The sequence below is a fragment of the Selaginella moellendorffii genome, unplaced genomic scaffold (genome assembly GCF_000143415.4).
Source record: "Selaginella moellendorffii unplaced genomic scaffold, v1.0 SELMOscaffold_19, whole genome shotgun sequence".
Lineage (NCBI taxonomy): Eukaryota > Viridiplantae > Streptophyta > Lycopodiopsida > Selaginellales > Selaginellaceae > Selaginella > Selaginella moellendorffii.
Window position 1 is genome coordinate 1087613 of NW_003314280.1, and position 27567 is coordinate 1115179.

At 49.0% G+C, this 27567-nt stretch overlaps 9 protein-coding genes and 1 pseudogene across 12 annotated transcripts; 3 read left to right on the top strand and 7 right to left on the bottom strand.

The window, feature by feature from the left end:
* Window positions 1-38: 38 nt before the first annotated feature.
* Window positions 39-723, bottom strand: LOC9650822 (annotated as a pseudogene).
* On the bottom strand, window positions 570-1922 carry LOC9651321 (serine/arginine-rich splicing factor SR45a). The gene is made up of 7 exons (XM_002972457.2): window positions 1887-1922; window positions 1790-1812; window positions 1670-1711; window positions 1475-1580; window positions 1250-1399; window positions 926-995; window positions 570-842 (listed from the first exon to the last, which is right to left on the bottom strand). Exons 1-7 carry the CDS (start codon window positions 1887-1889, stop codon window positions 658-660), a joined length of 579 nt encoding a protein of 192 aa, XP_002972503.2. The 5' UTR covers window positions 1890-1922; the 3' UTR covers window positions 570-657.
* A 107-nt stretch (window positions 1923-2029) lies between these two features.
* On the bottom strand, window positions 2030-3880 carry LOC112347079. The gene is made up of 7 exons (XM_024677362.1): window positions 3790-3880; window positions 3387-3727; window positions 3083-3325; window positions 2681-3031; window positions 2524-2628; window positions 2402-2473; window positions 2030-2348 (listed from the first exon to the last, which is right to left on the bottom strand). Exons 1-7 carry the CDS (start codon window positions 3854-3856, stop codon window positions 2103-2105), a joined length of 1425 nt encoding a protein of 474 aa, XP_024533130.1. The 5' UTR covers window positions 3857-3880; the 3' UTR covers window positions 2030-2102.
* A 56-nt stretch (window positions 3881-3936) lies between these two features.
* Window positions 3937-7284, bottom strand: LOC9651322 (glycosylphosphatidylinositol anchor attachment 1 protein). Its single transcript, XM_024677363.1, has 7 exons — window positions 7184-7284; window positions 7033-7124; window positions 6881-6980; window positions 5967-6819; window positions 5798-5919; window positions 4973-5741; window positions 3937-4917 (listed from the first exon to the last, which is right to left on the bottom strand). The coding sequence occupies exons 1-6, from the start codon at window positions 7282-7284 to the stop codon at window positions 4982-4984; spliced, it is 2028 nt and encodes a 675-aa protein (XP_024533131.1). The 3' UTR covers window positions 3937-4917; window positions 4973-4981.
* LOC112347120 (outer dense fiber protein 3-like protein 2) lies at window positions 4147-4881 on the bottom strand. The gene has a single exon (XM_024677464.1). The coding sequence runs from the start codon at window positions 4879-4881 to the stop codon at window positions 4147-4149; it is 735 nt and encodes a 244-aa protein (XP_024533232.1).
* Window positions 7285-7330: 46 nt separating the features above from the next.
* Window positions 7331-10684, top strand: LOC112347058 (putative pentatricopeptide repeat-containing protein At3g15130). The gene has a single exon (XM_024677258.1). The coding sequence runs from the start codon at window positions 7331-7333 to the stop codon at window positions 10604-10606; it is 3276 nt and encodes a 1091-aa protein (XP_024533026.1). The 3' UTR covers window positions 10607-10684.
* A 265-nt stretch (window positions 10685-10949) lies between these two features.
* Window positions 10950-12012, top strand: LOC9651323 (caffeoylshikimate esterase). The gene has a single exon (XM_002972268.2). It carries the CDS (start codon window positions 11072-11074, stop codon window positions 11951-11953), a length of 882 nt encoding a protein of 293 aa, XP_002972314.2. The 5' UTR covers window positions 10950-11071; the 3' UTR covers window positions 11954-12012.
* A 158-nt stretch (window positions 12013-12170) lies between these two features.
* On the bottom strand, window positions 12171-15568 carry LOC9650823 (conserved oligomeric Golgi complex subunit 7). Of its 3 annotated transcripts, none has more exons than XM_024677259.1 (10): window positions 14755-15568; window positions 14590-14679; window positions 14420-14539; window positions 14272-14373; window positions 13997-14214; window positions 13828-13943; window positions 13602-13764; window positions 12947-13556; window positions 12539-12880; window positions 12171-12485 (listed from the first exon to the last, which is right to left on the bottom strand). In XM_024677259.1, the coding sequence occupies exons 1-10, from the start codon at window positions 15034-15036 to the stop codon at window positions 12210-12212; spliced, it is 2319 nt and encodes a 772-aa protein (XP_024533027.1). In that variant the 5' UTR covers window positions 15037-15568; the 3' UTR covers window positions 12171-12209. The 3 variants fall into 3 exon arrangements, with proteins under 3 accessions (XP_024533027.1, XP_024533028.1, XP_024533029.1); XM_024677260.1 differs by having other exon boundaries at window positions 14590-14675; window positions 14755-14840; XM_024677261.1 differs by lacking the exon at window positions 14755-15568 and having other exon boundaries at window positions 14420-14543; window positions 14590-14664.
* A 366-nt stretch (window positions 15569-15934) lies between these two features.
* LOC9651324 (cation transporter HKT4) lies at window positions 15935-18295 on the top strand. 2 transcript variants are annotated; one of them, XM_024677352.1, is made up of 5 exons: window positions 15935-16076; window positions 16130-16250; window positions 16332-17355; window positions 17417-17683; window positions 17794-18295. In XM_024677352.1, exons 1-5 carry the CDS (start codon window positions 16041-16043, stop codon window positions 18029-18031), a joined length of 1686 nt encoding a protein of 561 aa, XP_024533120.1. In that variant the 5' UTR covers window positions 15935-16040; the 3' UTR covers window positions 18032-18295. The 2 variants fall into 2 exon arrangements, with proteins under 2 accessions (XP_024533120.1, XP_024533122.1); XM_024677354.1 differs by having other exon boundaries at window positions 16335-17355.
* A 7054-nt stretch (window positions 18296-25349) lies between these two features.
* Window positions 25350-27107, bottom strand: LOC112347121 (pentatricopeptide repeat-containing protein At2g35030, mitochondrial-like). The gene has a single exon (XM_024677465.1). The coding sequence runs from the start codon at window positions 27105-27107 to the stop codon at window positions 25350-25352; it is 1758 nt and encodes a 585-aa protein (XP_024533233.1).
* Between the last annotated feature and the right edge of the window lie 460 nt (window positions 27108-27567).

The following is a 27567-nucleotide window of genomic DNA, read 5'->3' on the forward strand; positions in this document are numbered from 1 at the left end:
ATAAAATACGCTCCTCTTAGTGTACATATTTAGAGTCAAGGCTTAAAACAACCAGCAACCACCGTTCCTCTCTCTCTCAAACCACAAGGAGTCCAGAAATAATTTAAGGTTATTGGATTGAACTAATGACTAATGTCTCAGTTCTCTCCTTTAGACAGCTTGCTTATGTCCGAGGCAGTAAGAGACGTTGCGTCATTCTTTCCGTCGAAGCACTTGACTTGGACGTCGCGCAGCGTGCCAGGATCCACACAATGCACAGTCACAGCCACCACGTCCGGATTGATGCGCGGCTTAAAGTAGGAGCAAATCCCACACACCTTGCAAAACAGATGCTTGGTCTGGTGCGTCCCAAACGTGTAGAGCGAGAGCCACTCCTCGGAGCCGGGCTGAAGCCGAAACCTGGCCTCGGGAACAATGAAATGCGTGTTCCTTCGCATGGCACAATTGGAGCAATTGCACTCCCACACAACAACGCTGGCCGCGGCGTCCACCTCCCACCGCACGCGGCCGCAGTGGCAGCCGCCTTTGTGTGTCACAAGGCCCTCCATCGCTCTAGATCCACAAACACAAGCTCACTAGATCACTGAATTCTCTATACCTGAGGATAACGATGCCAAAATGAGAACGGTGTTTACCTATGGACTCTTTTTTTTATCTTTAGTATGATGACGCCGACCTCGATCGCGATGAGCAGTATGAGCTACGTCGGTACGAGCGGCCTCGTCGAGGGCTCCGGTAGGGAGAGTAGCCAGGCGACGCTGAGCGTTCCCTTCTGCCACGAGAAGATGGGGAGTATCCCCTCCTTGAAGAATGCCTGTACTCGCTGCGTCTCCTTGAGTAGGCTGTGGAAATCAAACATGGAAGTCATCAAAGAGACGTAAGAAAAAAGGAAAGAAACAGAGGCTTGAGAAGCGAAGGAACTTACAGACTTCTCTCGCACTCCTCACGCCGAGGTACTTGCCAGGAGTTGGAGTCCGGGCGCGTTTTCTTTTGGCCTGCAACATAGAAGCTCATCAATTGATCGAGCTGCTTGTTCAATCAGTTTGGCTAGCTGGTTGGTTGGTTCCGATGATGTTTGAGACACCAAAACAGCTCTGGACGAGGGAAATAAGACAAACATAAGAGCATTTCAGAAAGAAGAAGAAGGAAAAAAAAAAAAAAAAAAAAAACAAGAGTGTCACATACACGAGGAAGAAAAAAAACAGAAAAGAAAAGGAGAGAAATGAGCTCTAAAGATGAATTTTTGTACCTTTTCCACGGTGATGGAGCGTCCATCCAAGTTGGACCGATGGAGATATTTGATGCACCTGTCGGCATCTTCAACTGTGTCCATCGTCACAAATCCAAAGCCTCGGGACTCTCTAGTAAGAGGATCAGTTACCAGGCAGCATTCTATAACCTGGTTGTTTCAATCGAAGGAGTGAATAACCTGGAAAGAAGAAGAAGAAAAAAAAAACAATAAGTAAAGGCTCACCTTGCCTTCCTTGGCAAAGTACTCTTCGAGCCATGACTCCGTCACTCTCGTCGAAAGCCCAGTCACATACAAGTTGTTACCAGGATTCGCAGTAACATCCCGGTCCCTGAGAAGAAGGAAAAAAAACCAAATCCAAGAGAGAAGAAAATCACAAAGAAAAGAGAATGCCATCGGCATTTTGCCAAAGAAACACACCTGACGGGGCTTCGTGAAAGAGATCGCGGCGACGAGCTGTATCTGGGAGACGAAGAAACGAGAGGAGATTCTTGCTTCAACAGCGAAGAAAAGAAGAGAAAGACACGCAAATTTCTTTACCTGTTGCGCTTCGGCGACCTGCCCTGAAAGATGATGAGAGAGAGAGAGAGAGAGAGAGAGTCATAGAAGCTCAAGGCGAGAGAAAGAACGCAAATACCATGCTCGCGAGGCCCTCCAAGAAAAAAACCAAGGCGGTGCCCTAGATTTTAAACAACGGGTGAAAATGAACCTTTTTGCCAACCCTAACCCTAGCCCTAACCTCTGGGATTAGTCGTAATCAATTGGGATTAAGTTAATGTGTTCTTTTCCATATAAGTGTTTCTTTTTCTTCATATTATAAACTTTCATAAACTTTATCGAATTCTTTTGTATCTCAATTTAAACTAAGAATGTCCGCCACCCTGTACTTCTCTGGGTCTACTAGTGACTTGAACTTGCCGCGGCCATTGAATTGGGCCGAGCCTTGTAAGCTACCATACAACTTCCCAAAAATCCCGTCTACCAGCAGTAGCCTGGGCTGGAAGGAGCTTACCTCAACATTTAGGAAACTAGGCCTTTCGTAAATTGGCCTGGAGATTTTGAAACTCAGACGAATGCGTTTGGCAACCTCCACTATCACCTGCAACCAAAAAACAGTTAAGCCTTCAACAATGAAGAACATAAAACCATCACCTCGTTTCTTGTCCGTGAGACCAAGAGATTGTTGAGAAAGTTCCAAGTTGTGGATTCCATAGGCATTTCCATCTGGTAAGGCAGAGATTAAGCGCCAGAAAACCATGCCTTCAGAGTAATACCTTGTTAATAACAAGCGTTCCTTGATGCTTGGTGCCACCGTCACTGCTCCAGGAAGATAACCACACAGTCTGGTCTCGATAGACAAGCCCGAGTTCCCTGATATACTGCGGAAAAAAAAAAACGTAACTTCATAAAAATAAATGAAAGAGTACTCACAGTTGAGCTGCCTGTGGCAGTCATGATCCTCATGTTGAGCTGCAAGTCCCCGTCCCAAATGAGACAATAGCTCTGGTCGGGAGTACCGCGGAAATCGAATGTTTCACCGTGAGGGCCACGGATATGGGGATCTCCTCGAACTCCCGGCGAAGGTCTCAAAGCAGCGTTGCACGGAGCACAGTCCTCCGAAGCAACGGTGCCGGAAACGTCGGCCGAACTGGCTCTGCAAACAGTGACGGTGGAGCCACCTTCGGCCATGATGTTTGGACCCTCAAGGCTCCCGGTGTTTTGGATGAAGGACGCTCCGCACACGTTGATTGTGCTCTCGTGAGCAGTGGTGGCTCCTCCAAGCTGGAAGAGAGAATAGAAAGTGAAAATTTTGAGACAGCACTTCAAGCTTACCGAAGCCGAGTTGTTCTCGTAAGTATTGTCCGCGAGGAATCCTGCCGAAGTGGCCAAGAACTCTAAGCCTCCGCCACTGAGACTAGCGATGTTGTGTCGAAAGGCCGAGCTTCTTATGTCCGCCTTGCTATTCTCAGAGACTCCAACAGCACCGCCAAAGCCAGCGTTGTTTTTCACGAACAGAGACTTGTAGATGTCGGCCGCACTCCCGTTTCTAACGCCAATAGCACCTCCGATGGAAAACTGTGAAACCAGCAAATACTCGTTAGTTGAGAAAGCTGGATGGCAAATATGTAACTCTTACCATGGCAACTTCGTTGTTAATAAAAGCGGCACTATTGACTTCGAGAGTTCCCCCGTCGGAGACGAGAATGGCACCACCGTCGTCGTTACCGGATTTACCATTCCGGAGCTCCAAGTTGTAGAGCGAGAGCCTTCCGCCCTCGCCTGAGACAGCGAGGTGACGAGACTTGCGCTGGGCATCGATGTAGCAGCTCGCGTCTTTGCATGACTTTGCATGGCCAGTGAGCGTGACGCACTTCGTGATGGTCGGCAGCTCTTTGGTGATGGTAATGGAGTGGCCCACGACGATCCGGCTGCTGGAGCGCAGAGCTTCGATCAGCTCTTGCTCGCTTTTCACGAGTCCTAAGATGAAAGTACATCGATCAAAAGAAACGTAGAAAAAGAACTGTGAAGTTTTGCTTTACCCGATACAAAAGTTGTAGACGTAGCGAGAAAGAGAGCGCATATCACGGCAGCAAATCGCAGCTCCATAGCTCCCAAAGTCGTAACGCTGCTTGTTCTCGCCAATAGGAGAAGTTCTTACATGAACTATAGATCGACCGAGGCGTGAGTTTTCACGAGGAACCACACTCTGGATGAGTGTTTCAGGTAGCCACATTTATGCTATACCGGCAAGGTGGAATTCCGAAGGCTAGCCACGAGTTCCAACCAATAGGCTTAAGCTCCCAAGTTTTGGTGCTACAAGTTAACAAGTTATTCAATCCTGCTGTTACTTAATTCTCCCTGGAATCAAATGCTTGTGTCAGTTCTTCTTCCAAACACTACCTGGAACGTAGTTTTCGCCCATGCTGGCACCCGATATCCTGACCGAATGTGTTGTTCTGAGGAGGAAAGTAAGTTCCAGGCCCCGGAAGCCCGCTATCCGGTCCTCGGTGCCACTTCCCTGTCATTGTGAAGGCCGGACCGCTCCTGCCAGCAACACGTTTGCCTCTGTCCGGGTTATACTGCGCAGGGCCTGGAGTGTTGTAAAAGTCGCCATAGACCGTCCGAGGTCCCGGGTTACACGTCCTCGATGGAGGAAACCTGTTGGCCATTGTAAACGAGGGACTCTGCGGCCTTGCCGAGTAGAAGTAAGTGCCTGGACCCGGAGCATCCGTGTCGTGCTTGGTGGTCCGCTTGGACGCCACAGTGAAGGCCGGCCCGCTGTTCTTGTTTGGAAGGGAGTAAGTGCCAGGCCCCGGTGTCACCTCGCTCAGGAGAAAACGTCTAGGAGTCCATGCGTTGGTGTTGCCTCGAGGAGATGGATGTCGCGAGCGTTCCAGCATCCACATCTTCTCCAGGTCCAGGTTTGGAGTCCCCTTCGTGCTCAGGCTGAAAGCCGGTCCCGTTGGGCCGAGCCTTGGATGGTACATGCCTGGTCCCAGCTTCCAATCTTCATTGGGAGGTGGTCGACGCTTTGCAGCGAGGGTGAAGGCCGGAGGAGAACGGACAACCGGTTTTATACTGGGATTGTAAGCAGCTGGTCCAGGAGACCTGTCTTCCACCTTGTAGGACATTTGGATGCAGTGCTGCTCCTTCTAATTCGGCGGCTTCTGCAGAACACATAACTAAAGTTCTTGACAGTTATAAGACAGTTGCCAACTTCACCTGAATCGTTCACGAAAAGAAAATATATAAGCATAGGATTGAACAGGGTAAAAAGACCACGAAAGCTGACACGTAGAGGGCGCTTCCCCAAAACCACATCAGCTCGACGAAGCTCCACAAACCGGCTGACTCTCTCGCCAGTATGGTTAAAACTACAAGTAGAGGAAAGCACGTAAGAGCGGGCGCAAGCACCGCGTTTACGCGAGAAATGACTCCAGACTTGGGCTTCCAGAGCGCTCTCCAAGAAGAACTCAAAGGCTGAGCAGAAAGGCACATAGGAACCAAAAGCAATGCACCGGCCAGAGCTACGGAGAAGTTTACGGCGGAAAGGATTCCCAGAGCAATGCCGGTTAGACCCAGAGTTAAGGATTTTAGTGGCACGTACCAATCATCTGAAGCGTGTGCATCAGATCTAAGACAAAAAACCGGAGCAAGGCACAAGCCGGACAGGAGAATCCAAACAGCCAACCTTGTGGGAGCAGAAGAAAATAGATGGAAAAGAATGGCTGGACAGATCGCGTTCCCCAGGGACCATGTCTCAACGAGAATAGCAACAAGGATTGCTTGAGTCCAGGAGCCAGGCGTAGCTTTGACACTAGTGCAGAGCGCTGCTGCCTGTATGGGAAAATTCGAGAGGAGGAGACCGAAGGGGATAATGTAGGTACTGATGGACACGAATTTGTTGGGAGAGACCATGATGTATAGGAAAAGAGACTGATGGAACTTTTCAAGCAGGTTGTTTACTGATCGCAGAACACCTTCAATCAGCCTGCAAGCCACCGGGGACTTTACGATCCCGTTCAATGTAGTCAAATGAAAGCTTACCTTCCGAAGTTCGTCAAGAAGTCCATATTATGCTCCAGATCTGTAGAGACCACTTCCAAAGTTACAGCATCGAGTTGGAAATCTCGAAAGGCTCCATGAGAACCTGTTGGAACTCCTAGCATCTGCATAAAACACGTCAGTTCACATACTCGACACGGTAAATACGTACTTGGTTCCAGCAGGATCTCAAGAGAACAGAAACTCCATTCACGTAGTCCTCAGCTGTAGTGAAGCTCGCTTTAGCATGAGAAAGAAATGCCTTCCGAAGCTCAGCAGCTTTTCTCCCGACAACCTCAAAGACGTATCCAACACTTCTTAGCCACTGCCAATCTTTGATCCTCGGCACACCCTCAAGCGTTAAATGGAACTGTTGCCGCCAGGAGACCAACAGGTTGACGACGCTGATCATATCCATGTTCGGCATCTGCCCGTTTGAGCCTTCAGCGTGGATTTCCAAAGAACTCACTTTAGTAGCACCAGCACCACGAGTAAACTCCAAGACAAACCCGGCTGTAATGCTTCCTGCTCGTTTGAAAAAAATGTCCCTGGAACTGTTACCATCCTGTGTATAGTGCATCCCCTCGAACGAAGAATCTGATACCAAAGGTTCATGGTACTCTTTCAACCACGCAGCAACTGCCGTGTACTTCTCATACTTGCTGTCCGCGGCAACCCAAACGACGTCTTTTGCCAGCCAAAGAGTCCGACTTAGAAGATCTAGTAGCGACAGAGATAAACCCATGGCGATGGCGTTCTCCGCCGTAAGATTCTCCAACTCGAAGGGTGTAACCAGCACAATGGCCTCGTTGCCGTCCCCTTGATGAGCTCTGAGTATCCCAACCGCATTGACACCAGGAGTTTGCTCGCGTCCATCGACCAGGCAGTGCTTCCTGGCCTCGTAAGTATATGACGTCGAGAGAAACCCGAGTATGGAGAAGGACCGGGTTGGAGGACAAAAACAATGAAAGTAGTAGTCGGCTCCAAGAGCATCCAAACGATCACCCAGCCACTTCCGAAAATCTCTGCACGACCAAAGAAAAAGATTAAAGTTTTCATAGACTGTGAGAGAGCAATAGCACTGACTTTTGAGGATCAGTGCTGCTCGAGAGTAGCGTTTGGATCTCGCGAGCAAGATCGTGCGCCTTCAAGGTATCATAATGAGAGAATGTTGCTCGAGCCGAGCCTGGAATCACGAGATCGATCGGATAAAAATTGGAGAAGAAAAGTATTCAAACCTGGCAACAGCGCATTCTCGTCGACATAGACAGACTTCGCGAGCACTGGCAGGAGCATCAGCGACACGATCCCCGCAACGCAGCACACAAAACTGGCAGGGTATTCCAGGGAAGATTTTCACAGATGATTCACAACTAGAGATCGCCTCACCTGACGAGCGCAGCGTGGCGGACGATCAACACAGCAAGGCGCGCCAGCAATCGGCCTTTGAGAGGCGGCGCCTGCCGATCCTTCTCTCCATCAGCCCCCATTCTCTTCTCAAGAACCCTAAAATATTTTTCCTTCCTGGGGAAATGTATGAGCAAGTCTCTTCTCGTCGCGATTGGAAGCTGGAGGTATCCGATCGAGCAATGCACCAGGATCGCTCCCGGCGCTCCCGTGATCCTGGCGGCACTCAAGGCCTGTAGCGCTGTGAGGGATTTGGAGGCGGGCGCCAGGATCCACGCCTCGTTCTTGGAATCGAGTGGAAGCGGCGCTATCGCCAACAGCAATGTGGAGAACAGTGTGATCCACATGTACGCAAAGTGTGGGAGCTTGCGCGATGCACGATCGGTCTTCGATTCCATCTCTCACCTCTCGGTGGTATCATGGAACGCTTTAATCTTTGGCTACGCAGAGAATGGAGGGCCGCGCGAGGCGCTGGAGCTCTTCCAGCGGATGCAAGACGATGGATTCTCGCCAAATCCTCTCACTTTCGTGGCAGCGCTCAAGGCCTGCGTGAGCTGCGCCGATGGAGAGGAGGCCCAGAGATTGGAGTGGCTGGAAAGAGGGAGAAGAATTCATAGCCAGGCTCTAGCAGCTCTAGCAAGAGGTGAAGAGCTCGGCTTGACGCTGGCAAACACGCTAGTTCACATGTACGCTAAGTGTGGCAGCGTTTTGGAAGCTCGGGAAGTTTTCGACAAGATGGTGGAGCGCGATGCCGTGAGTTGGAACGCTCTCATGTTTGGATACGTGGAGGTTGGCCAGAGCGAGCAAGCGCTAGAGCTCTTCCGGCGGATCCACAAAGAACTTCTCCAAGGCAAGCCGAATGCTCTCACTTACGTTGCCGCGCTCAAAGCTTGTGCTACCTGTGCAGAGGAGATCCAAGACGAGGAGAATGGTCGAGTAGAGCGAGCACAGTGGCTGGAAAAGGGAAGAGCGCTCCACTCTCGAGCTGTGGAGAGCGGGCATGAATCGGATTTGAAGGTGGCAAGCACTCTGGTGGACATGTACGCGAAGTGTGGGAGCTTGGAGGATGCCTGCCGGGTTTTCCAGCGGATGAAGAGCCACGACGTTGTCTCGTGGAATGCGATCATCATGAGCTATGCTCAAAGCGATCGAGGTGAGACTGCTCTGAGGCTCTTCTCTCAGATGTTGGAGGCTGGTTTCACGCCTAACGCGCGGACTTTTGTGGCTGCTTTGCAGGCCTGTGGCGAGCTAGCGGATAAAGAAGGGCGGTGTGTCGAAGGCAAAGCTGCGAAGGCATGGTGCCTGGAGAGAGGTATGGAGATACATTCCCAGGTGGTGAGCAGTGGCCAAACTTGCGACATTATCCTCGCCAACAAGCTGGCGGACATGTACGCAAAGTGTGGAAGCTTGCAAGACGCGTACCGGGTTTTTGAGAGGATGCCTCTTCACGATGTGGTCTCATACAACGTTATGCTGTTCGGCTACGCGGATGTGAATGAGGGAGACTTGGCACTGGAACTATACGATCGGCTGCAAGAGAAAGGTGTTGCTCCCAACTCTCAGACTTACGTTGCTGCTTTGAAGGCCTGTGCAAGCTGTGCAGTGAAAGAAGAAGGACGACAGGTAGATGGGAAACTTGTCAAAGTGAGGAACTTGGAAAGAGGAGCTGCGATTCACTCCGAAGCGAAAATCTCCGGTTTTGAAGCTGACATCAAAGTGGCAAGCACTCTGGTGGACATGTACGCCAAGTGTGGATGCGTGGAGAGAGCTTCACAGGTCTTTGACGGGATGAAGATCCGGGATGTGGTTTCCTGGAACTCCATCATTCTGGGATACACGCAGTGCGGTGAAGGAGAGTTAGCTCTTCTCCTTTTTGTTCGGATGCAAGAAGATGGTGTGACTCCGGACGGACTAGCTTTCGTTGCAGCACTGAAAGCGTGCTCCTGCATGGCCGGGAAAGAAGAAGGAAGTAGAAGACCAGAAGACGGGAAGATTATCAAAGCTAGATGCCTGGAGTTTGGGAAACTGATCTACAGTGAAGCTGCGACTAGCGGCTATGGACCCGACAGCAAAGTTACTAACACAATGCTAGATACGTTGGCAAAGTGTGGTAGCATGACCGACTCTCAGAGGCTCTTCGAGAAGATCGTAGAACGAGACGTGGTCTCGTGGAACGCTATGATTCTCGGCTATGCTCAGTGTGGAGAACCCGAGCTCGGTGTGCTCTACTTCAGACGCTTGCTAGAGGAAGGTCTGGCTCCAAACGAGGTGACTCTGGTGGTGGTTCTGAAGGCTTGTGGAAGTATCGGGGGTCTGAAAGTTGGGAAAATGATTTACGACGAGTTTATCCTGGCCGGACTGGTTCAAGAGTGTGGAGCAATCGCAGGCTCTCTGATCGGTTTCTACGGTAAATGCGGTAGCATGGTGGACGCTCAAGAGGTATTTGATTCACTTCCTTACAAGCAGCTAGTGACTTGGAACGCACTTCTAGCAGGATATGCACACCAAGGAGATAGCCAACGAGTCTTTGAGCTATTCGAGAGCATGCAAAGTGGAAACGATCGAGTGGACATCGATGGCATCACTTTCCTCAGCCTTCTCAACGTGTGCAGCCACGCGGGCCTCGTTTCCAAGGGGAAGGAGCTCTTCGAACTTATGGCCTCGCCGAGCTACCACATCAAGCCGAGGATCGAGCACTACGCTTGCATTGTGGATCTCTTTGGCCGAGCCAATCACCTGGCCGAGGCAGTGGCCGTGCTCAAAACGATGCCTTACAGGCCGAGCCCCGCGATCTGGAGAACAGTCCTGGGAGCTTGCAGAAAGTGGAAGAACGTCGAGCTCGCCAAGCTCGCCTTCGAGGAGATCCAGAGACTGGACAGGAAAGACGGCTCGGCGTACGTGCTCATGGCCAACACTTACGCCGCCGCGGGAATGTGGGACGAGAGCCTGAAGCTCCACTCGTCGAGCAGGATCCAGGGAGCCGTGAGGAAGGCCGGGCAGAGCTGGTGGAGCGACGGGGCCGGGAAGCTCCACTGCTTCCTGGCGGGGGACTCGAGCCACCCGCAGAACGCAGCGATCCAGGCCAGGCTCAAGAGCTTGACGATGGCGATGAAGACCGCCGGATACGTCCCCGGGCTGGAGAGCTCGCTGCTCCACAACGTCCCGGACGATGCCAAGGAGTCGGCGCTGTGCGGCCACAGCGAGCGGCTGGCGATCTGCTGCGCGCTCGTCAACTCGACCCCGGGGACGCCGATCCGCATCGTCAAGAGCCTCCGGGTGTGTGACGATTGCCACAAAGCCACTGCGATCATCTCCAGGGTGGAAGGGCGCGAGATCATCTGCCGGGACATGAGCCGCTTCCACGTCTTCCGGGACGGGAGGTGCTCTTGCGGAGATTTCTGGTGAATCTTAGTCCATGCGTTGACTAATCAGTCAACATTGATGACTAAACAGTCCGTAAATATTTTAGTCAATAGTCTTTGACTAGGAGTGTTAGTCAACGCTTTAAACTGTATGACAAGGCGTCAACCCAAGTCAGCGACCACGAACTTCGTTCTTTAGTGCGCCGCTACGGAGATTTATTCTTCCTGCGTGACTTCAAACCGGGGCAGTAAATTTCGGCACGAACTTTTTTCCAGACACCGGTGCGAAGTTATATTGCCGTGTCGCGAGAAGAACGAGCGGCTAAAGCATTGTGGAGCAACGAAAGCGACGAGCATGAAGAAGAAGAAGAGAAGAATGCCGGCGGTGGCGGTGAAGAGCGAGGCCGTGTTCCAGAGCCGGCGCGGGATCCAGCTCTCCACTTGCAGCTGGACGCCATCCTCGGCAGCAGCCACCAAAGCTCTCGTCTTCCTGTGCCACGGCTATGGCATGGAGTGCAGCGTCTTCATGAGCAAGGCCGGGGAGAAGCTCGCGGCCGCCGGCTACTGCGTCTTCGGCATCGACTACGAAGGCCACGGCAAGAGCGACGGGATGCGCTGCTACATCCGCCGCTTCGACGACATCGTGGACGACTGCCACGACTTCTTCCACTCGGTTCGCTCGCGGCCCGAGTTCGCTGGCAAGCCGGCCTTCCTCTACGGTGAGTCCATGGGAGGCGCGGTGGCGCTGCTGCTGGAGCGGCGGAGCGGCGGCGGCGGCGGCTCCCAGAGCCCGGGAGATTCCTCCAACTGCTGGAGCGGTGCCATTCTCGTTGCGCCGATGTGTAAGATCTCCGAGAACATGCTCCCGACACCGTGGCTGCGGTGGCTGCTCATCAAGCTCTCCGCTCTCATCCCGACTTGGAAGGTGGTTCCCATCAAGGACGTGATCGAGCAGTCGTTCAAGGACGAGCGCAAGCGCCGGGCCATCCGGAGTAACCCGTATATATACACCGATAGAATGATCCTCAAGACCGCCGTGGAGCTGCTGCTGACGAGCCTGTCGCTGGAGAAGCTGCTCGGCCAGGTGAAGATGCCTTTCATTGTGTTGCATGGCGAGGATGATCGCGTCACGGACCCGGCCATCAGCAAGGAGCTCTACGCCGCGGCCAGCAGCTCGGACAAGACCATCCGGATCTACTCGGGGATGTGGCACGGCCTCACCACCGGCGAGCCCGACCATAACGTCGACTTGGTGTTCCAGGACATCACTGAGTGGCTTGACAAGAGGTGCGCGGTGGCGGACTACTCTTTGGCCTCGTTGGATGGGCTCAAGAAGCTGCAGCACGATCCTCTCTTTTGCAAAGGGATGGATCTAGATGCTCGCTCTTAGTTGTTTTACCATTTCAAAATTCAATGCCGGCAGCTCTGCAAAAGTATGGAGTTTTTCTATTAAAGCCTGGAAGAATGCGATAAAAGCTCACCTGGGTGTACAGTGCGCTAAAGTGGAGCCAGAGGCCAGCGAGAACTGTGGCTTTATCGTTTTCTATTTCCAAGGCCGAGGCGAGGCGTCGCAGTCTCACCAAAGCGGGGGGTGAGTAAAGCTCAACTTGACAAAGAAAAAATATTGTTTTTTTAGCATGAAAGGCTTACTCTACCAGAACTTGGCGCATCTTACACACGAGACGAACAGTTGGACCATCCAAGTCTGGGCCAACGCCTTTGGTAAATTCTGCGAGCTGCTCGCGGGTTGCACCTACACATTGCTGGAATGTGGACAACACAGCAGGGACGTTCATAGACAGAGCTGTCAGGACATTGCAGAGATAGTCGATGTCCGCAGATAACTGTTGAGCTCCTCGCTCGTTCAGATTGCGAATACCACGGATCTGGTCCACGTACAGAGCAGTCGCTCCCTCAGCCACCTGAAACATCCATTTTGAGAAAACGTTCCATGGAATTTTCAGAGCCGACAAACCTTGAACATCCACTCTGTCGCAAAGTATTGGCCTTCTTCATTGATGTCGTCCGATGTATCAGAGGTTGTCATCGATGAAGTTAATGGTTCTAGCTGCTGCGGGAGCGTGAGAAGGTACTCTCCGATGCTAGTCACGTAAGGCAGCGGATACGCGCTGAAAGATGGCAAGGCGTACGGGTTGTCTTCCTGCGGAGCACTCCACACAGGCATACTGGCCACGTCGGCCAGCCTTACTCGCACCTTAGAAATGAGAACTTCGTAGACGAGCTCATTCGCCGCGTCAACAAAAGCTCCAACTCTCTGGGATGCATGAGCAAGAGCATGGAAACGAGGGTCGGTCGCCTGTAAATGAAATCACACAAAAATTCATATGTTTCTACGTGAATGAGGACTAGAAAAGAGATTTACCTGTTCCACGAGTGATGCAAGCTTTCGTGCTTTATCTGGCGCATCCAATAATCTCAGGCCGGCTATATCCAGCAACGCATTGGCACCGTCTTCTCTACTTCCAGGCAACTGATTCTTAAGCCTTGAAAGTGTTCCACGTAAGCTTGCCTCGAAGACAGATAGTCGACCACTGAGACTTTCCGCAACGGTCAATAGCTGCAGCACTCCTTGAACTATCACCCATTCTTCTTCTTCGGGAATCATGTCCTGATTTCCTTTGCCCTTGTTAATGCTTCCGTCAAGAGAATCCTTTTTTGTAGAGTCGAAAACCTGTGAAACCCCACAGACCGGTCGCAACGACTTGAGAACTTCATGCAAGCTGGAAGTGTACTGGATCATAGTTTCATCTAACGCGCGAAGGAGCGCCTCAACCTCAGAACCCCCAGTGAAGTTGAAACATCGCTCAACCGCACTCTCGAAAAAGGTGATGAGCTCTGGAACTGAAGATTCCATTCGTTGCACTGTCTCGCTAAGTTCCACTCCACGAGAGCCAACAGATCGCTGAACAGCACCTTTCAAGTCCAGAGAACTAAGATTTGAGGATAGCTGCACCCGTTCCAACTCTCCATACCTGTAAGACACGTTATGCACTGACAATGGTGAAGAGTTGGCGTACCTTTGCTTGTAACCTTCATAAGGAGAATATACAGCTTTCAAAACTCGCATCATCTCTTGATGGTCGGCAGCTGAGAACAGCCGCTCTACATTCTTTGCAAATGAAGATGTGATATTATGAAGCATCAAAATGATGTTTAAAGGCGGCCTTTGTAATGTTTGCGCTGCAACGAAGACCAGCTTTCAGCTCTCTAAGATAAAAGTACAAAAAATACAGCAATGTAAACCTGGTGTGATGCTGGCCTCGATACGAGCAGTAAAGCTGGTCTGTATAGAGGACATAGTATCTATCAACAATTTCGAGATTAAACGGCTGTAGTCCTCCGAAAAGCAAGTCATACACCTGTAACAATCCATCATGAGATCCCACTATCAAAAAAGGAAGCACTGCCAAACCATTTCAATTCCTGCTCTAACGTAAGCAGAACTTGATCGTAAAAAGTAGGAAGCCACTCTATAAAAGGCTTGCCACTTCCGACACCGTCAGTTGAACTCTCGTATTCGTCCCAGAGTCGACGCAATGGCTTCAATCGAACCTTACTGTACTGCTGTTCTAGCGAATTGTAGCGCCCGATAGTTAGCAGTATAGCTCGGAAAGCTTGAACCGATTCCACCTGATAAGACATATCCATTGAGGAAAGACAAAACTTTAAAAGGAAAGAACACAAGACCTTGCGTTGAGTAAGAGCATCAGTAAGACGCGTTTGAACCATCCCATCCAGCCGATTTTCCAGCGCTTCAAGCTCACGCTTTACACTTGCGAATTCCGGAACCTGCGCGTGGAGTTTTAATCTCGAAACTCCGGAAGAACAGCTTTACCTCGCCAACAACAGCCAAGCATCGACGCATGTTTGCGAGTGTTCCTGCTGCCTCATCCAAATTCCCACTCGCAAAGACAGTCTCGACACTCGCACAGAGTTGAGCCAGGCCTGCGGCATCCTGTCTACAAAGACCAAGTCACAAAAAAACGTAAACAACACCAATGGCACCTTCAAAGTTTTGTGAGCAGCCTCCATTCTCTGCTTGACAAGATCCACTCGAGAGAGCGCAGCCACGGATCCAGCCGATAGGCCCTCTGCCTTCGCAATTTCCGACAAAAATCCATCAAAAAACAGGGCCCGGATCTGAGCAAGGAAAGCAAGAAAACTTCGTACCGTTCGGAGCTTGAGGAGCATTCCCGACACGGTGGATCTGAGCGAGAGAGCGTCATCGTGGAGCCGCGACACGTCCCTGAGAGCCCTAGGTATGCGCAGCAGCGCTGCCGTGCTCTGATCCTCCAATGCGGCGGCAATATCCTCCGACGCCAGCTGCAGCTTCATCTCGAGATCGCTCAGCTGCCGCTCCGCGTCCTCGTCGGGGTGCCGCGCCCTGCAAGCAGCGTTCACCCACGCCTTCGGATCGAAGCCTTCCTGGCCGAAGGCCGCCATGTCCACCATCTCCGCCAAGAACCCTAAACAAATATTCGCAGATTCGGGCAAATTCGCATCAAAGGGTAAAAATGTTTTGCCCTATAGTGGCAATTTATTTCAAGAACGGCGAAAAAGAATCATAGAATCGTACAAATTTCTTCACAGATGGAGCGTTCTGGCGATGAACATCGACGCGAGGCCAGACGCTGCGATCCAAATTAGACTTGGGGCGAAAGCCATGGCACCGGAATCTGGGGGCGGTGCTGGAGCATCGGCGGATTGAGCCATCGCCATTCCAATCGCCTGCACGACCAGAAGGGCTGGAACGACGATCAAGGACGAGCGAAAAGCCATGACGATTTCCTGATGATCTCTAGCAGAATCCCAGCTCAAACCAAAAGGGGCAAATTCGAAGCGAAGAGAAGAAGACTCAGGTAAGAGCGATTGGGAGCGATTGATGGGCAATTGAGGGGCGATTACAGGGATTTATACATCCGCGCTTCGTGCCTGCAAAGCCAAGCACGAAAGCGACATGAAACAACGCCGGCTTGAAAGATTCAAAGGGGAGAACGCGTAAACGTTTCACGCTTACGCCATCGTAGTGCTCTCTCGCGCGGCCGATCCGATTGATCGATTCTTTAGTGCGAATTGTTCCAAAAGTTTGGCACTCCGTAAGTGTCACTCACTCACGATTCCTCAGGAATTCTAAGAAACAAAGAAAAAACAAGTCCGCGCGACTCGGAAGCGGGACAACCGTAGTACTAGCATTGGCGTACAATCTTGAAAGGATCAGATTCTTCTTCCGCGGGTTATTTTAAATTTTTAAATTCGAATTCGAATGCTTTAAAAAGATCCCAAGGGGCGGGAAAAGGTCGGGCGGATTAGGTCTAGCTTTAGGGCTAAATGTTGGGCGGATCTTGGCGTAAGCACTCCGAGAAGTGCTGTTGTCTCAGCTCGAGATGGAGGTCGCAATGGCAATGGCTTCACTTGCCAGGATGATTTGAGCACAATCGGAAGAATTAATTTTTGGAATGAATTCATTTAAAGATTGTCATGATACCCAATTGGTAAAGATTTTTCTTTGTTTCAATTTTGATCCATTCTCGTGCTTTGTTCGCAGGGTAGAAACACCAGAAATTTTTTGCAGCAGCACATGACCTTCTTTCGAGTCCACTTAACTTGCTTTGTTATTGTGGCATTCATCGGGAGCTTGATCCTATGGGGTATCGGCAATGAGAGAGGTGGGCATTTTCCTTTTGTCGACTGCTTCTATGGCATCACGTCGGCATTATGCCTCTCGGGACTTACCACTGTTCCTGTAGAAGACATTCCACCCGGAGGACAAGTAGTCCTCATGATCATGATGTTGCTGGGCAGCCAAGTTGTGACTTCCACTGTGCCATTGCTCGTCAAGAAACACCGCTACTGTCGAGTTGCCAGAATAGCCATCGATCCCAGTGACCATGAACCGGTCGGACCACCAACACCACCGATCGTAGAGGTTTTGGTTCCAGAAACTTTCTCTCGCTCCGAGCCTCGGGTGGAGGAGCTGCAGCACGCTTCGTCAAAGTGGAGCATGGTAGCAAAGCGAGGCTCGCAGGTGCTCGAGAAACTCGGCAGCAAGATCAAGCGCAGAGCCGAGGACGAGGCCTGGATGGCCGAGATGGCTACCAAGCGGCAGGCCGAGCACTTGACAGAAGTTTTCCAGGAGCACCAGGCCACCATCGTGCTGATCCGGATCATCGTCATCTATGGAGTTTTGGTTCATCTCATGGGGTTCTTCATCGCCTGGCTGAGCATTCTCTGCGGACGGCCATACCCCAGGAACTTGATCCGGCACAAAAAGAAGACCAACCTCGGATTCTTCTCGCTCTTTGCAGTGGTCTCGGCATTTTGCAACGTAGGATACATCGCTTCCAGCGAGAACTTGATGCCTTTCAACTCGTCGCTGGTCCTGCTGCTCGACATGATCCTGCTGATCATGCTCGGCAACGGAATTTACCCACCGTGTCTACGAGGAATCATCCGACTGCTCCATCACTTCTCCAAAGGCAATACAAAGCAAGCGTGTGAGTTCCTGCTCGACCATCCCCGCAAGTGCTACACGCATCTCTTTCCTCCCAACACGACGAGGTGGCTGCTCATCTCCTTTTTCGGATTGAACGGGTTTGAGATTTGCGTCATCTACATCCTCGACTGGAACTCCACAGCCTTCGACGGCCTTGATACTGGTGAGAAGATCGTTAACGGCATCTTTCAGTGTGTCAACACTCGTAGCGGCGGCATGAACTCCGTCGCCATCACAGGTCTTTCGCCCACAACGCTCTTCATCTTTGCTGTCATGATGTAAGTTGGAAAACTCTTTCCCCTTGCTTCTAACTTGCTCGCTCTCTCCTTCCATCTGTAGGTACGTTTCGGCTTACCCCGTCTTCTTATCCCGGCAAGCCACAAGACAAAAGTCCGTCGACGACGAGGGCGCCATCTCTCACCTCTCAGCCCGCAAGCAGCGTGACATCCTCGACACCACCCTCGCGACACAATTCCGGAGGCTCCTCGCTCAGGACACGGCGTATCTCTTCCTCGCAACGTTCTTCATTTGCGTCTCAGTGAACCACGGCCTCAAACACGATCCACTCAACTACAACATCTTCAGTGTCGTCTTCGAGATCATCAGGTTCGTTGCTCAAACACCTTTCTGTGAGGTTTTCTCTTTTTCCCTTCTCCTTGATGATTTGTAGATTGATCACTCCAACAGCTTGACGTAGTTTCGTGGTTTTGCTGCAGTGCTTACGGTGGCGTGGGACTGTCGTATGGATATAGCTGCAGCTTGAGGACGGAGCCCGGTTACTGTGTGGACGAGCCCGTGAGCTTCTCAGGCAAGTGGGGAGTTACTCCCAAAATCATCATGATCGTAGTCATGCTCCTCGGCAGGCACCGAGGCCTCCCTGATAACATTGATTCCGCAATTTTACTCCCCGAGCAGAAATTCAGCAACATAATGAGAAGGCAGACCAGTGAATGAGATGGAAAAATCTACCTCTCCAAAGCTCTTCCACGTACAATCCCACCTTTGATGGCCTGGATAATCAAGCATACGTGTTCCGTGACGAGAGCCATACACGCAGCAAGCAGCCACTCCACCGAGATTGGCATGACATGGAGGAGCTCTTGGGCCTGGCGGTTCCTGCAAGCACATCGGCCAAGTAGTAGCATTGATCCCATAGTCAGTGATGGAGGATGCGAAGCACTGCATGGCTGATTGGATCTCTCCCCTGGCTACACTCAATGAGTGCAAGTGTGAATCTCACTACAAGCTTGGGCTCATTAACAGAAATTCAGCAGAAAATAATAAAAAGATACAATTTTTTAAATAAAGCTTTATTCAAAAAAATTAAATTTGTAATAATAATATTAATTTTAGTATAAAAATCCTAAATAAAACTTATATTTTTTAAAATAATTGTCAATATAAATATTTAATTTGTGAGTGCATGGAATATGGAAAGGGAATACAGAAATGTGCATATCAATTAACCCAAAAACCCTAGCTTATATACAGGAGCGAGTGGTCCGGATTGAAACCAATCCGACGGCTACCAAAATCCACTACGCTAATATTAGTATACGGCATCGTAACCGTACACTTGGCCCTCACATCATCCCCTCCTCTCGGAATAATGGAAGGCCGTCAGGGTTCTCTTGTAGATGGGCCGGGATCTGGAGGAACGTTAGGAGGAGGCATCGGTGGATCTGTAGACGGTATTAACTGCTCCTGATCCCTCTGTATGAAGCGTTTTAACTGCTGCACATGCACAATCTCCGGAGGATCGGCCTGTTGAACGTCATGCCGAACCTCATAAACTTGTGGTCCAACTTGCCGCAACACCCGATACGGTCCTTTCCACTGCGCAAGGAGCCCCTTAGATAAACCACGTACCGTAAGATGGGGAAAACGGACTAACACCAAATCATCCACTTTGTACTCCGCTGGTGGACGATGATGGGAATTGTAGCGCCGTTGTTGTCCCACTTGTACGCGGCCCAAGTGTTCAGCAGACTCTGCTCGGACAAGTGGAAGAATGCTTGTCAAATATTGATCCCATGACCTAGCATCAGGAGCTCGTGGCAATCGCGAAGGTAAACCTAGTTCTGTTGGTAATATTGGATCATGACCATATAGAAGTTTATATGGTGAAGCACCAACAGAACTTTGCACCCCTGTGACATAAGCATACCGAAGAGACGGCAAATAACCATCCCAATCCGAATGTTGAAAGTTCACATACTTCGCAATCATCCCTTTGAATGTCCGAACGAGCCGTTCCACCAGACCGTCTGATTGTGGATGATAAGCACTCGTAAAAGTGTGGCGTATCCCCAACCAAGATATCAAAACATGAAATACCTCAGCCATAAATGCAGGACCATTATCCGAAAGAATCCGTTCTGGACAAGAATGCTGGAACACCACTCGATTGAGGAGGAAGTATCCAACAGCAGTTGCAGAGGCACTAGCAAGAGCACCAACTTCCACCCAACGAGTCAAGTAGTCAGAAGCAATAATAACATACTCATTGCCAGCAGTCGATCACGGAAAAGGTCCCATAAGATCAAACGCCACCAACTCAAACGGACGAGAAACTGCAATTGACTCCAACCGTCCTTCCGCAGCACAAGGGGGAGTATTACGAGCTTGGCACCAAACGCAGCTACGCACATACCGGATAATATCACGTCGCATCTCTGGCCAATAGAAAGATCTGCGCAGCTTCTCGGTGACACGACGGTGTCCCATATGCCCACCTAGAATAGGAGAATCATGGTAGGCATGGAGAAACCGCAGAATAAACACCGAAGGCACCACCAGCCGTAAATGAGCATCAGGATCCGTCCCCACAAAATAAAGAAGGCCATCTTCAAGGCGATATTGAGAATGTAAATGCAGAAAAGGCAAGTCATCAGCAAGTGATGCAGGATTCTCAAACCCATCTCGAAGCCTTCGAATCCACGGCTCAATCTTTTGAGCCTCGCGAACCTCATCCAGAGAAGGTAGATCTTGCTCTACGCCCTGTGGACACTGAACGTCAAGGACAGCAACCGCCGACGGCACAGAATCCTCATCTAGAAAATCCACAGATGCTAGAACAACAGGTTCGTCAGAAACATGAGAAGTGAGTGGAAAAGGAAGAGGAGCTCGAGAAAGGGCATCAGCATCAGCCATAGAACTCCCTGGGCGATGAACAACATCGAAATCATATATCTGAAGCTTTAAAGCCCATCGAGCCGTACGACCAACCAGGTTCTTCCGCTTCAATAATGAAGTAACAGCAGCATGGTCACCTTCAAGTAACGTCCGAGAACCATGTAGATAGGCATGAAGTTTCTCGAAACCCCAGACTACTGCTAAACACTCCTTCTCCGTTGTGGAGTAGTTCATCTCCGCTGGTTGTAATGTACGGCTTATGTATGCAATGGGATGGCGCTGACTAGGCACACTCGAGCTCTCTTGCATCAACACACCTCCAAGACCAATGTCAGAAGCATCCACGCGCAAAATAAAAGGTCGAGTGTAGTCAGGATATGCCAAAACCGGAGGAGTCGTCAATAGCTCTTTGAGATTCACGAACGCCCGCTCACAATCGGGAGACCAGATGAAAGATGACGTTGATGACTTCAGCAACGCTCGCAATGGTAAAGTGCGATCGGAAAGATGATCCACAAAACGACCGAGATACTGCACCTTACCCAAAAAGCGCTGCACATCATTCACACACTTCGGAGTAGGGAACTTTAGAACAGCCACAAGTTTGTCAGGATCAACTTGCAAACCCTCACGAGAAATACGGTACCCAAGATAAGTTGTGTCCTTGGACCCAAACACGCACTTCAACCGCTTCAGCTTTAAACCAACATCGCGTAGCCGATCCAACACTTTACAAACATCACAAACATGCTCCTCCCACGTCCCCTCCGAGTGGATCAAGACATCATCAATGAAGTCAGCCGTCACCTCCGGCATATCGCAAAGAACCTCGTCCATCATCCGCTGAAAAGTTGCTGGAGCATTGTTCAAACCAAACGGCATCACCAAAAACTCGTACAAACCAAATGGTGTACGAAAAGCAGTCTTAGGAATATCGTCTTCAGCCATCGGTACTTGCCAATACCCAGAAGCAAGATCTAACTTGGTGAACCAACGACTTCGCCCCAGACGATCCAAGAGATCAGCAGTGTGAGGAAGAGGGTACACGTCCGGGATCGTCACTTCATTTAACGGATGATAGTCGATGTAAAAACGAATACTCCCATCAGGCTTCGTCACAAGATGAGGTTCACATGCCCAAGGACTCTGCGACTTCCGAATAACACCCTTCTCCAACATCTCCTTGACGTTTGCACGTAAAATCTTGATCTCCTTGGGTGACCGACGACGAACAGGAACCTTGATTGGACGAGCATCCCCAGTTGGAATGGGATGACATATGGCAATCTTGGCCCCAGACGATAGGTCAAATTCAAAGAGATCAGAATACTCCTTCATGAGCTAGTCAACAGCTGCAACACAAAGATCATCGGAGGGATCAGAAAAGGGAAGAGCAGAACAAGATGGAAACACAAGAGGAAATAATGGGGGAACAAAAGTAATGGAAACAGAGGTAGAAGTAGAGGGACGAAGAGGTACGGAAGTGAGAGGAATGGATGAAACATAAGGAAGTATGAGACAAGGGGGAAAAGCCTCAAAGTCACATTTGGCATGATTGTGCTGCAACCAATCCATACCAAGAATGAGGTCAAAAGCTTGACTCGGCACCACCCGCAATGACTGCAACTCAAGCTCGAGATCGCCCACACGCACAACCAGGTCCACCTCATCTCATGCACATGCATGTGTACGGCCGTTGCCATAAAGAATGAAAACTGGATCCGCCGCACGACGCAAGTGTAGACGACAACGTGTGGCAACAGGTCGAGCAGTAGAAGATAAACTCGAACCTGTATCAACCAACACGGAGAGAAGAATAGGAGACCTCTTGTTATAAAAACGAGCTTGGAAAGTAAACACTGGATGAACCGGTGCTGAGTGAACCCCTTGATGATACTCCCGAAAGAAAGATGGAGGGGTCACTAACTTATTCGCGCAAGGTCCCTCCATTACTTGCGCGACTCCTCGTTTCCCGAATGCACCTCGGTATCCAAACCTTCCACCGCAGCAGCACCAACGGGATGTTGCTGACGCCAAGGTCTCCACCCAGGAAATGGAGGTCGCCAATCCGGAAAGCGCTAACAACGCCGATAAGTATGACCAACTTCATCACACGCCCAGCAACGAATGTCACGGCCATGACCACGTCCTCGCCCTTGTCCTTGGACTCGAGTAGCAGCAGCATCAACCTCCATGGGAACAGGCCCATCACTCATAGGAAGTGGAGCTGAAGGACGTGTAGCAAGAAGTGGAAGAGGCGACGTCTTATAACGTTGTGCCAAGCGAAGGGCATCGTCAAGAGTGGCAGGAGCAAGTGCATGCACAAGTCCGACAAGATCTTGACGAAGTGCTGGCCACAGCATTCCTAGCTTGATCCGCTCCGACATATTTGGCTCCGCACGAAGCAAAAGACTTCGGAAACGAACGCCAAATTGCATCACCGACTCAGATGGCCATTGGCGAAGACGATGCAATTGTTGGAAGGCATCATTACAATCGTCGGCGTGTCCGAAGGCGCATTTGAAGACGTCCGGAAGAACACTCCAATCGCCACGAGTAGCTGCGCTCAATCCTTTATACCACTGCAATGCCGTCCCTTGAAAACATGTGGGGAACTCACGCAAACGTCGAGCATCATCCCAAGAATGATATGTGGCAATCACCGTGAAGTGATCGAACCAATGGTACACATCATCCCCAGGATTCCCACGAAAGAACTCCGGCTGAACGCGAGGATTGGCACCAAAAGCAGGAGGAGTTGTACCATGTGCCGTGAACGCCGCCATCAACTGAGTTTGGTTGTTCAATTGCAAGCGCATAGCATCAAGCAATTGAACCAACTGCTGCTCTAGAGTCAAAGGAGGAGATTGCGGATCGGCCATGAAAATGAATGAGAAAAAAAGAGCAAAAGAAGAGAAATGACAAAAAGCTGGAAAGAAATGGTAGATCTAAACAATGCAAAAAGCTAGATCTAAACCAAAATCCTGAAAGGAAAGAACGAAAGAAAGGAAATGGAAAAAGTTAGATCTAAACCGAAATCCCAAATCCAAGCACTCCCCAAGGACAATCAAAACCAAAATCCCAAATCCAAGCACTCCCCAAGGACAATCAAAGGTGCCCCTCACCTCCACCAATGTGAGTGCATGGAATATGGAAAGGGAATACAAAAATGTGCATATCAATTAACCCAAAAACCCTAGCTTATATACAGGAGCGAGTGGTCTGGATTGAAACCAATCCGACGGCTACCAAAATCCACAGCGCTAATATTAGTATACGGCATCGTAGCCGTACATTTGGCCCTCACAAATTGAATTTTCACAATGAAATTTATAATTCTAATATTTACAAATGGCTAATTGTAAGTAATTACAAAAGTGTAAAGGAATATGCTAGAAAATGTTTAGAAAATTTTAAATATGTTTATAATTTTTTAGCCTAAATATAAATTTCGTTGTTAAACATATTCATACTTATTAAATCTTTATCTTCCATATTTTGTGATTTTGAATTTTTAAAAATTTTCTCTAATTCTAACTTTAAGTTTTAGATTAATATTAAAATAAAATGAAATATATTACGATATGAAGATTTAACTGAGTTATGCACTAAATATAAATAAAAAATCTATCAATATGTTAGGTATAAAGATTAAATTGAGCTTTTAAGATAGAATAATGATTTATATTTAATAAATTTAATTATTTATATGCACTTTAAACATTAGATAATTAAAACCAATAAAGTTATTATCACCTATAAAAATGTTATATTATACCAATAAAAAATATTTCATATTTATCTATTTTTGTTAAATTTAATAAATTCACTTGAAAACTGTTGAAGTTTATTTTTTTTAAAAAGATTTTGATTCATATTTAACTTACTATTTTAAATAAAAAATAACTTATTTAATTTTTAACTAATTAATTTTCTTAAAAGTTATACCCCAAAGAATTCCAAACCTATAAATTATTTTCTTTCTGTATAATAAATAAATATATTATATATAACTCAGTTGAGTCAAAAGATATATTATGTTTAGACTAAAGTGTGTTATGCTCAGTAAACGATTAAAAAGACTATCATATAGAGTTCTTGAATTACAGAGTTGATTACACTAAAATTAATTACTAATAGATAGGGTAAAACATAAAACTAAAGTTTTAAATTAATTTATATTTATGTAATAAGTATATGGTATTACTATATTACATATATAAAAAATATATTAAATTATACCTTACAATAAAAAATCACCTTTAAATTAAAAACATTACTTACCTAGGTCAACAATATTTTTTAATAATCATTTGCCCACACAAAATAAATGTTCAAATTTAATTTAATTTATACCTGTAATTAAATAAAAAATCTTACATTTTACTTTCATCTATTTTTATTAGAAAAAGAAATCTTAAAACTAAAGTTTTTAATTAAAAAAATTTGTCACCAAATCTTCAAAATTTGTTTATAAATTGAAGGAAAGTGGCCCAAGAAAAAGTTCAGTATGTGGAAATAAAAACCTAACCATAAATCATTAAAAAATAAACATCTTTATAAAGTCAATAATGACTTAAAAGCTGACATGATTAAGGTCCTCAAATGTTAACTCCAAAGATCACTTTCCAAGAATTACATTTCCTTGATATCCACTTCTTCAAAGGCCCTTCCTTTGAATAAACCAGCTACCTTGACTTGTCCACCAGAACCCCTTTGACGCTTACCAATAAGAAAGACTATCAAAATTATTCAGAAAGAAAACAAAAGAGAGAAAAAATGAACCTCCTAAACTCCTCTTTCCAAACGAAAAGGGAATGGTTCAAGCCCGCCTCTAATCCTTTCAGAAATGCTTGGGGCTAGCTCCAATCCGAAATCACCTCCATCGCCGTCTTCTTTGTGGGAAGAAGTCGAGACCACCGAGGAGATGGCGCTGGAATCACTGTCGCGGATCAGAGAGCGGCAGCATTCTGGATCCAGCGAACGGAAGAAAAGAGTGGAGACGGCCACAACATCCAGACTCACTTGATCATTTAGAAACCAGGCAAGAAGCCCGCCATGAAGGAGAAGCGTGTCCAGAGCCGAGCAGACCAGTGAATGAGATGGAAAAATCTATCTTTCCAGAAAGCTCTTCCACTCACAATCCCACCCTTGGTGGCCTGGACGATCGACAATACGCGTTCGCGACGAGAGCCAATGCTGCTCCATGGTCCGCGGGGAAAAATCTTTGTGCTTGCAAGTCCGTGATCTCGCGCCGGTTCTTACACGCAGCGAGCAAGCACAGCCACTCCACCGAGCTTGGAACGAATGGCATGGCATGGAGGAGATCTTGGGCCTGTCGCAAATGCCCGGCTCGTGCGAGCACATCGGCCAGGCAGCAGTAATGCTGCTTTGTAGCCTCAATCCCATAGTCGGCGATGGAGGACGCGAAGAACCGCATGGCCGATTGGAGCTCTCCCAAGCGGCTACACGCGATGAGCGCGAGCGTGAAGCACACTTGATCAGGGTGGTCCACAAGCTTGAGCTCGCCAAACGTGTCGACGATCTCGATGGACTGGCAAGAGTTTTGGGTGTGAGCAGCGAGCAGGGAGCTCCAAGACACGACATTTCTCTCGGGCATGGTGGCGAACACTCGCTTGGCAGCGGCGATATGCCCGATCCGGGCATACGCCCCCAGCAACGTGTTCCAAGAGACAAGATCTTTCTCGGGCATCTCCACGAATATTGCTAGAGCCTCGCCGAGTTTTCCTCCAGAATCGACATTGCCATATGCGCCCAGCATTGCATTCCACGCAACAAGGTCTCTCTCCGGCATCACATCGAACAGGAGCTTGGATTGCTCTAGGTCGCGGCAATTCTCGGCGTGGGCGACTAGTATCGCTGTCCAGGCGATGAGATCCCGCTGCGGCATTGAGTCAAACACCGCCCTCGCGCTGGAGATATCGCCACTTCGAGCATACGCCGCCACCATCGAACTCCAGCAGATCAAATCCCTCTCGGGCATAGAATCAAACACAAGCTTTGCTTCTTCCACCTCTCCCCTTTCCGCATGAGCAACTAGAAGAGAGTTCCAAGCAATAACGCTCAACACCGGCAAAGAATCAAACAGCTTTCGAGCGTCGTCAAGATGCCCCAAACGAGCATATGCTGTCAGCATTGTGGTTACTGATACAAGGTTGATCTCTGGCATCTTTTTGAAAAGAAGTTCAGCCTCCACGAGCTTCGAATCTTGCAGAAAAGCATCTAACATCAGCGTCCAAGTTACAATGTTCCTTTCGGGCATCTTGGCAAACACTTGTGTAGCCTCGTACATATGCCCAGATTGGGCATATGCTGAAAGCATGGCATTCCACGCCACAAGATCCCTCTCTGGCATCATATGAAAAACCAGTTTTGCGGATTCCGGCCTATGCGATAGGCAATCCAGCATCGCCGTCCAGGACACAACGTTGCGTTCCGGCATGGCATAAAAAATCCCTCTTGTTTCTTGTAAATCTCTAGTTTGGGCAAATGCTGCCAGGATGGCGTTCCAGGAAACAAGATCCCACTGCGGCATCTGATCAAACAGGGCCTTGGCTTCTTCCGTTCGCCCCTTGCTGCCATACGCAACGATCAGCGCTGTCCAGAGGATGATGTTCTTCTGGCCTGGCATTTGATCCAGGAGCTCTCTCGCGTCTTCCACCTCGCCGTTGCCCGTGCACGCCAGGAACATAGATGTCCAGGAGAAATCGTTTTTGCGGTCGCGCATCTCGTCGAAGATCTCCCTCGCGTGCTTCACGCTGCCGCAATTGCCATACATCTCGATGAGCCGGTTCGAGAGGAAGACATCGCCGGCGTGCACTCTCATGGAGGAATGGATCTTGATCGCCTGGGACAGGGCAGTGGTGCCCCGCATTTGCGCAAGACAGCGCTCTCGTTCCATCCATTCTTCTTTCTTTCTTGCCAAGGAAGAGCTATTCCTCTTAGGGTTTGTCAAGTCCTTCGTTCTTTAAGATCGAGGCGGCAGGGGATATCACAGCCACAGCACTTCGGGCTTTGAGGCGTGCCCAAATGCCGCGAGCATCCAATACCTAGTTAGTAATTATATTTTGTTATAACAAAAAAACCTAAGTAATTATAGAAAGCTCCAGATTATTTGACTTCAGACGCTTTGTTTTTTGACCAAATTCGTTAGAAAATGAAAATGCACCGTGCATCATCCGCACCTATATACTCACAAAATAAGATTCTCAAAAAAGCATTAAGAACTTTAGGGCTCTGCATTTGCAATTTATCAGTGAGATCAAGTTTTGACCACTATCGTTTTGCCTCAAGAAGAGCTGGCAATGCGGCAGGTGTACCATCTCTTTTGGTTA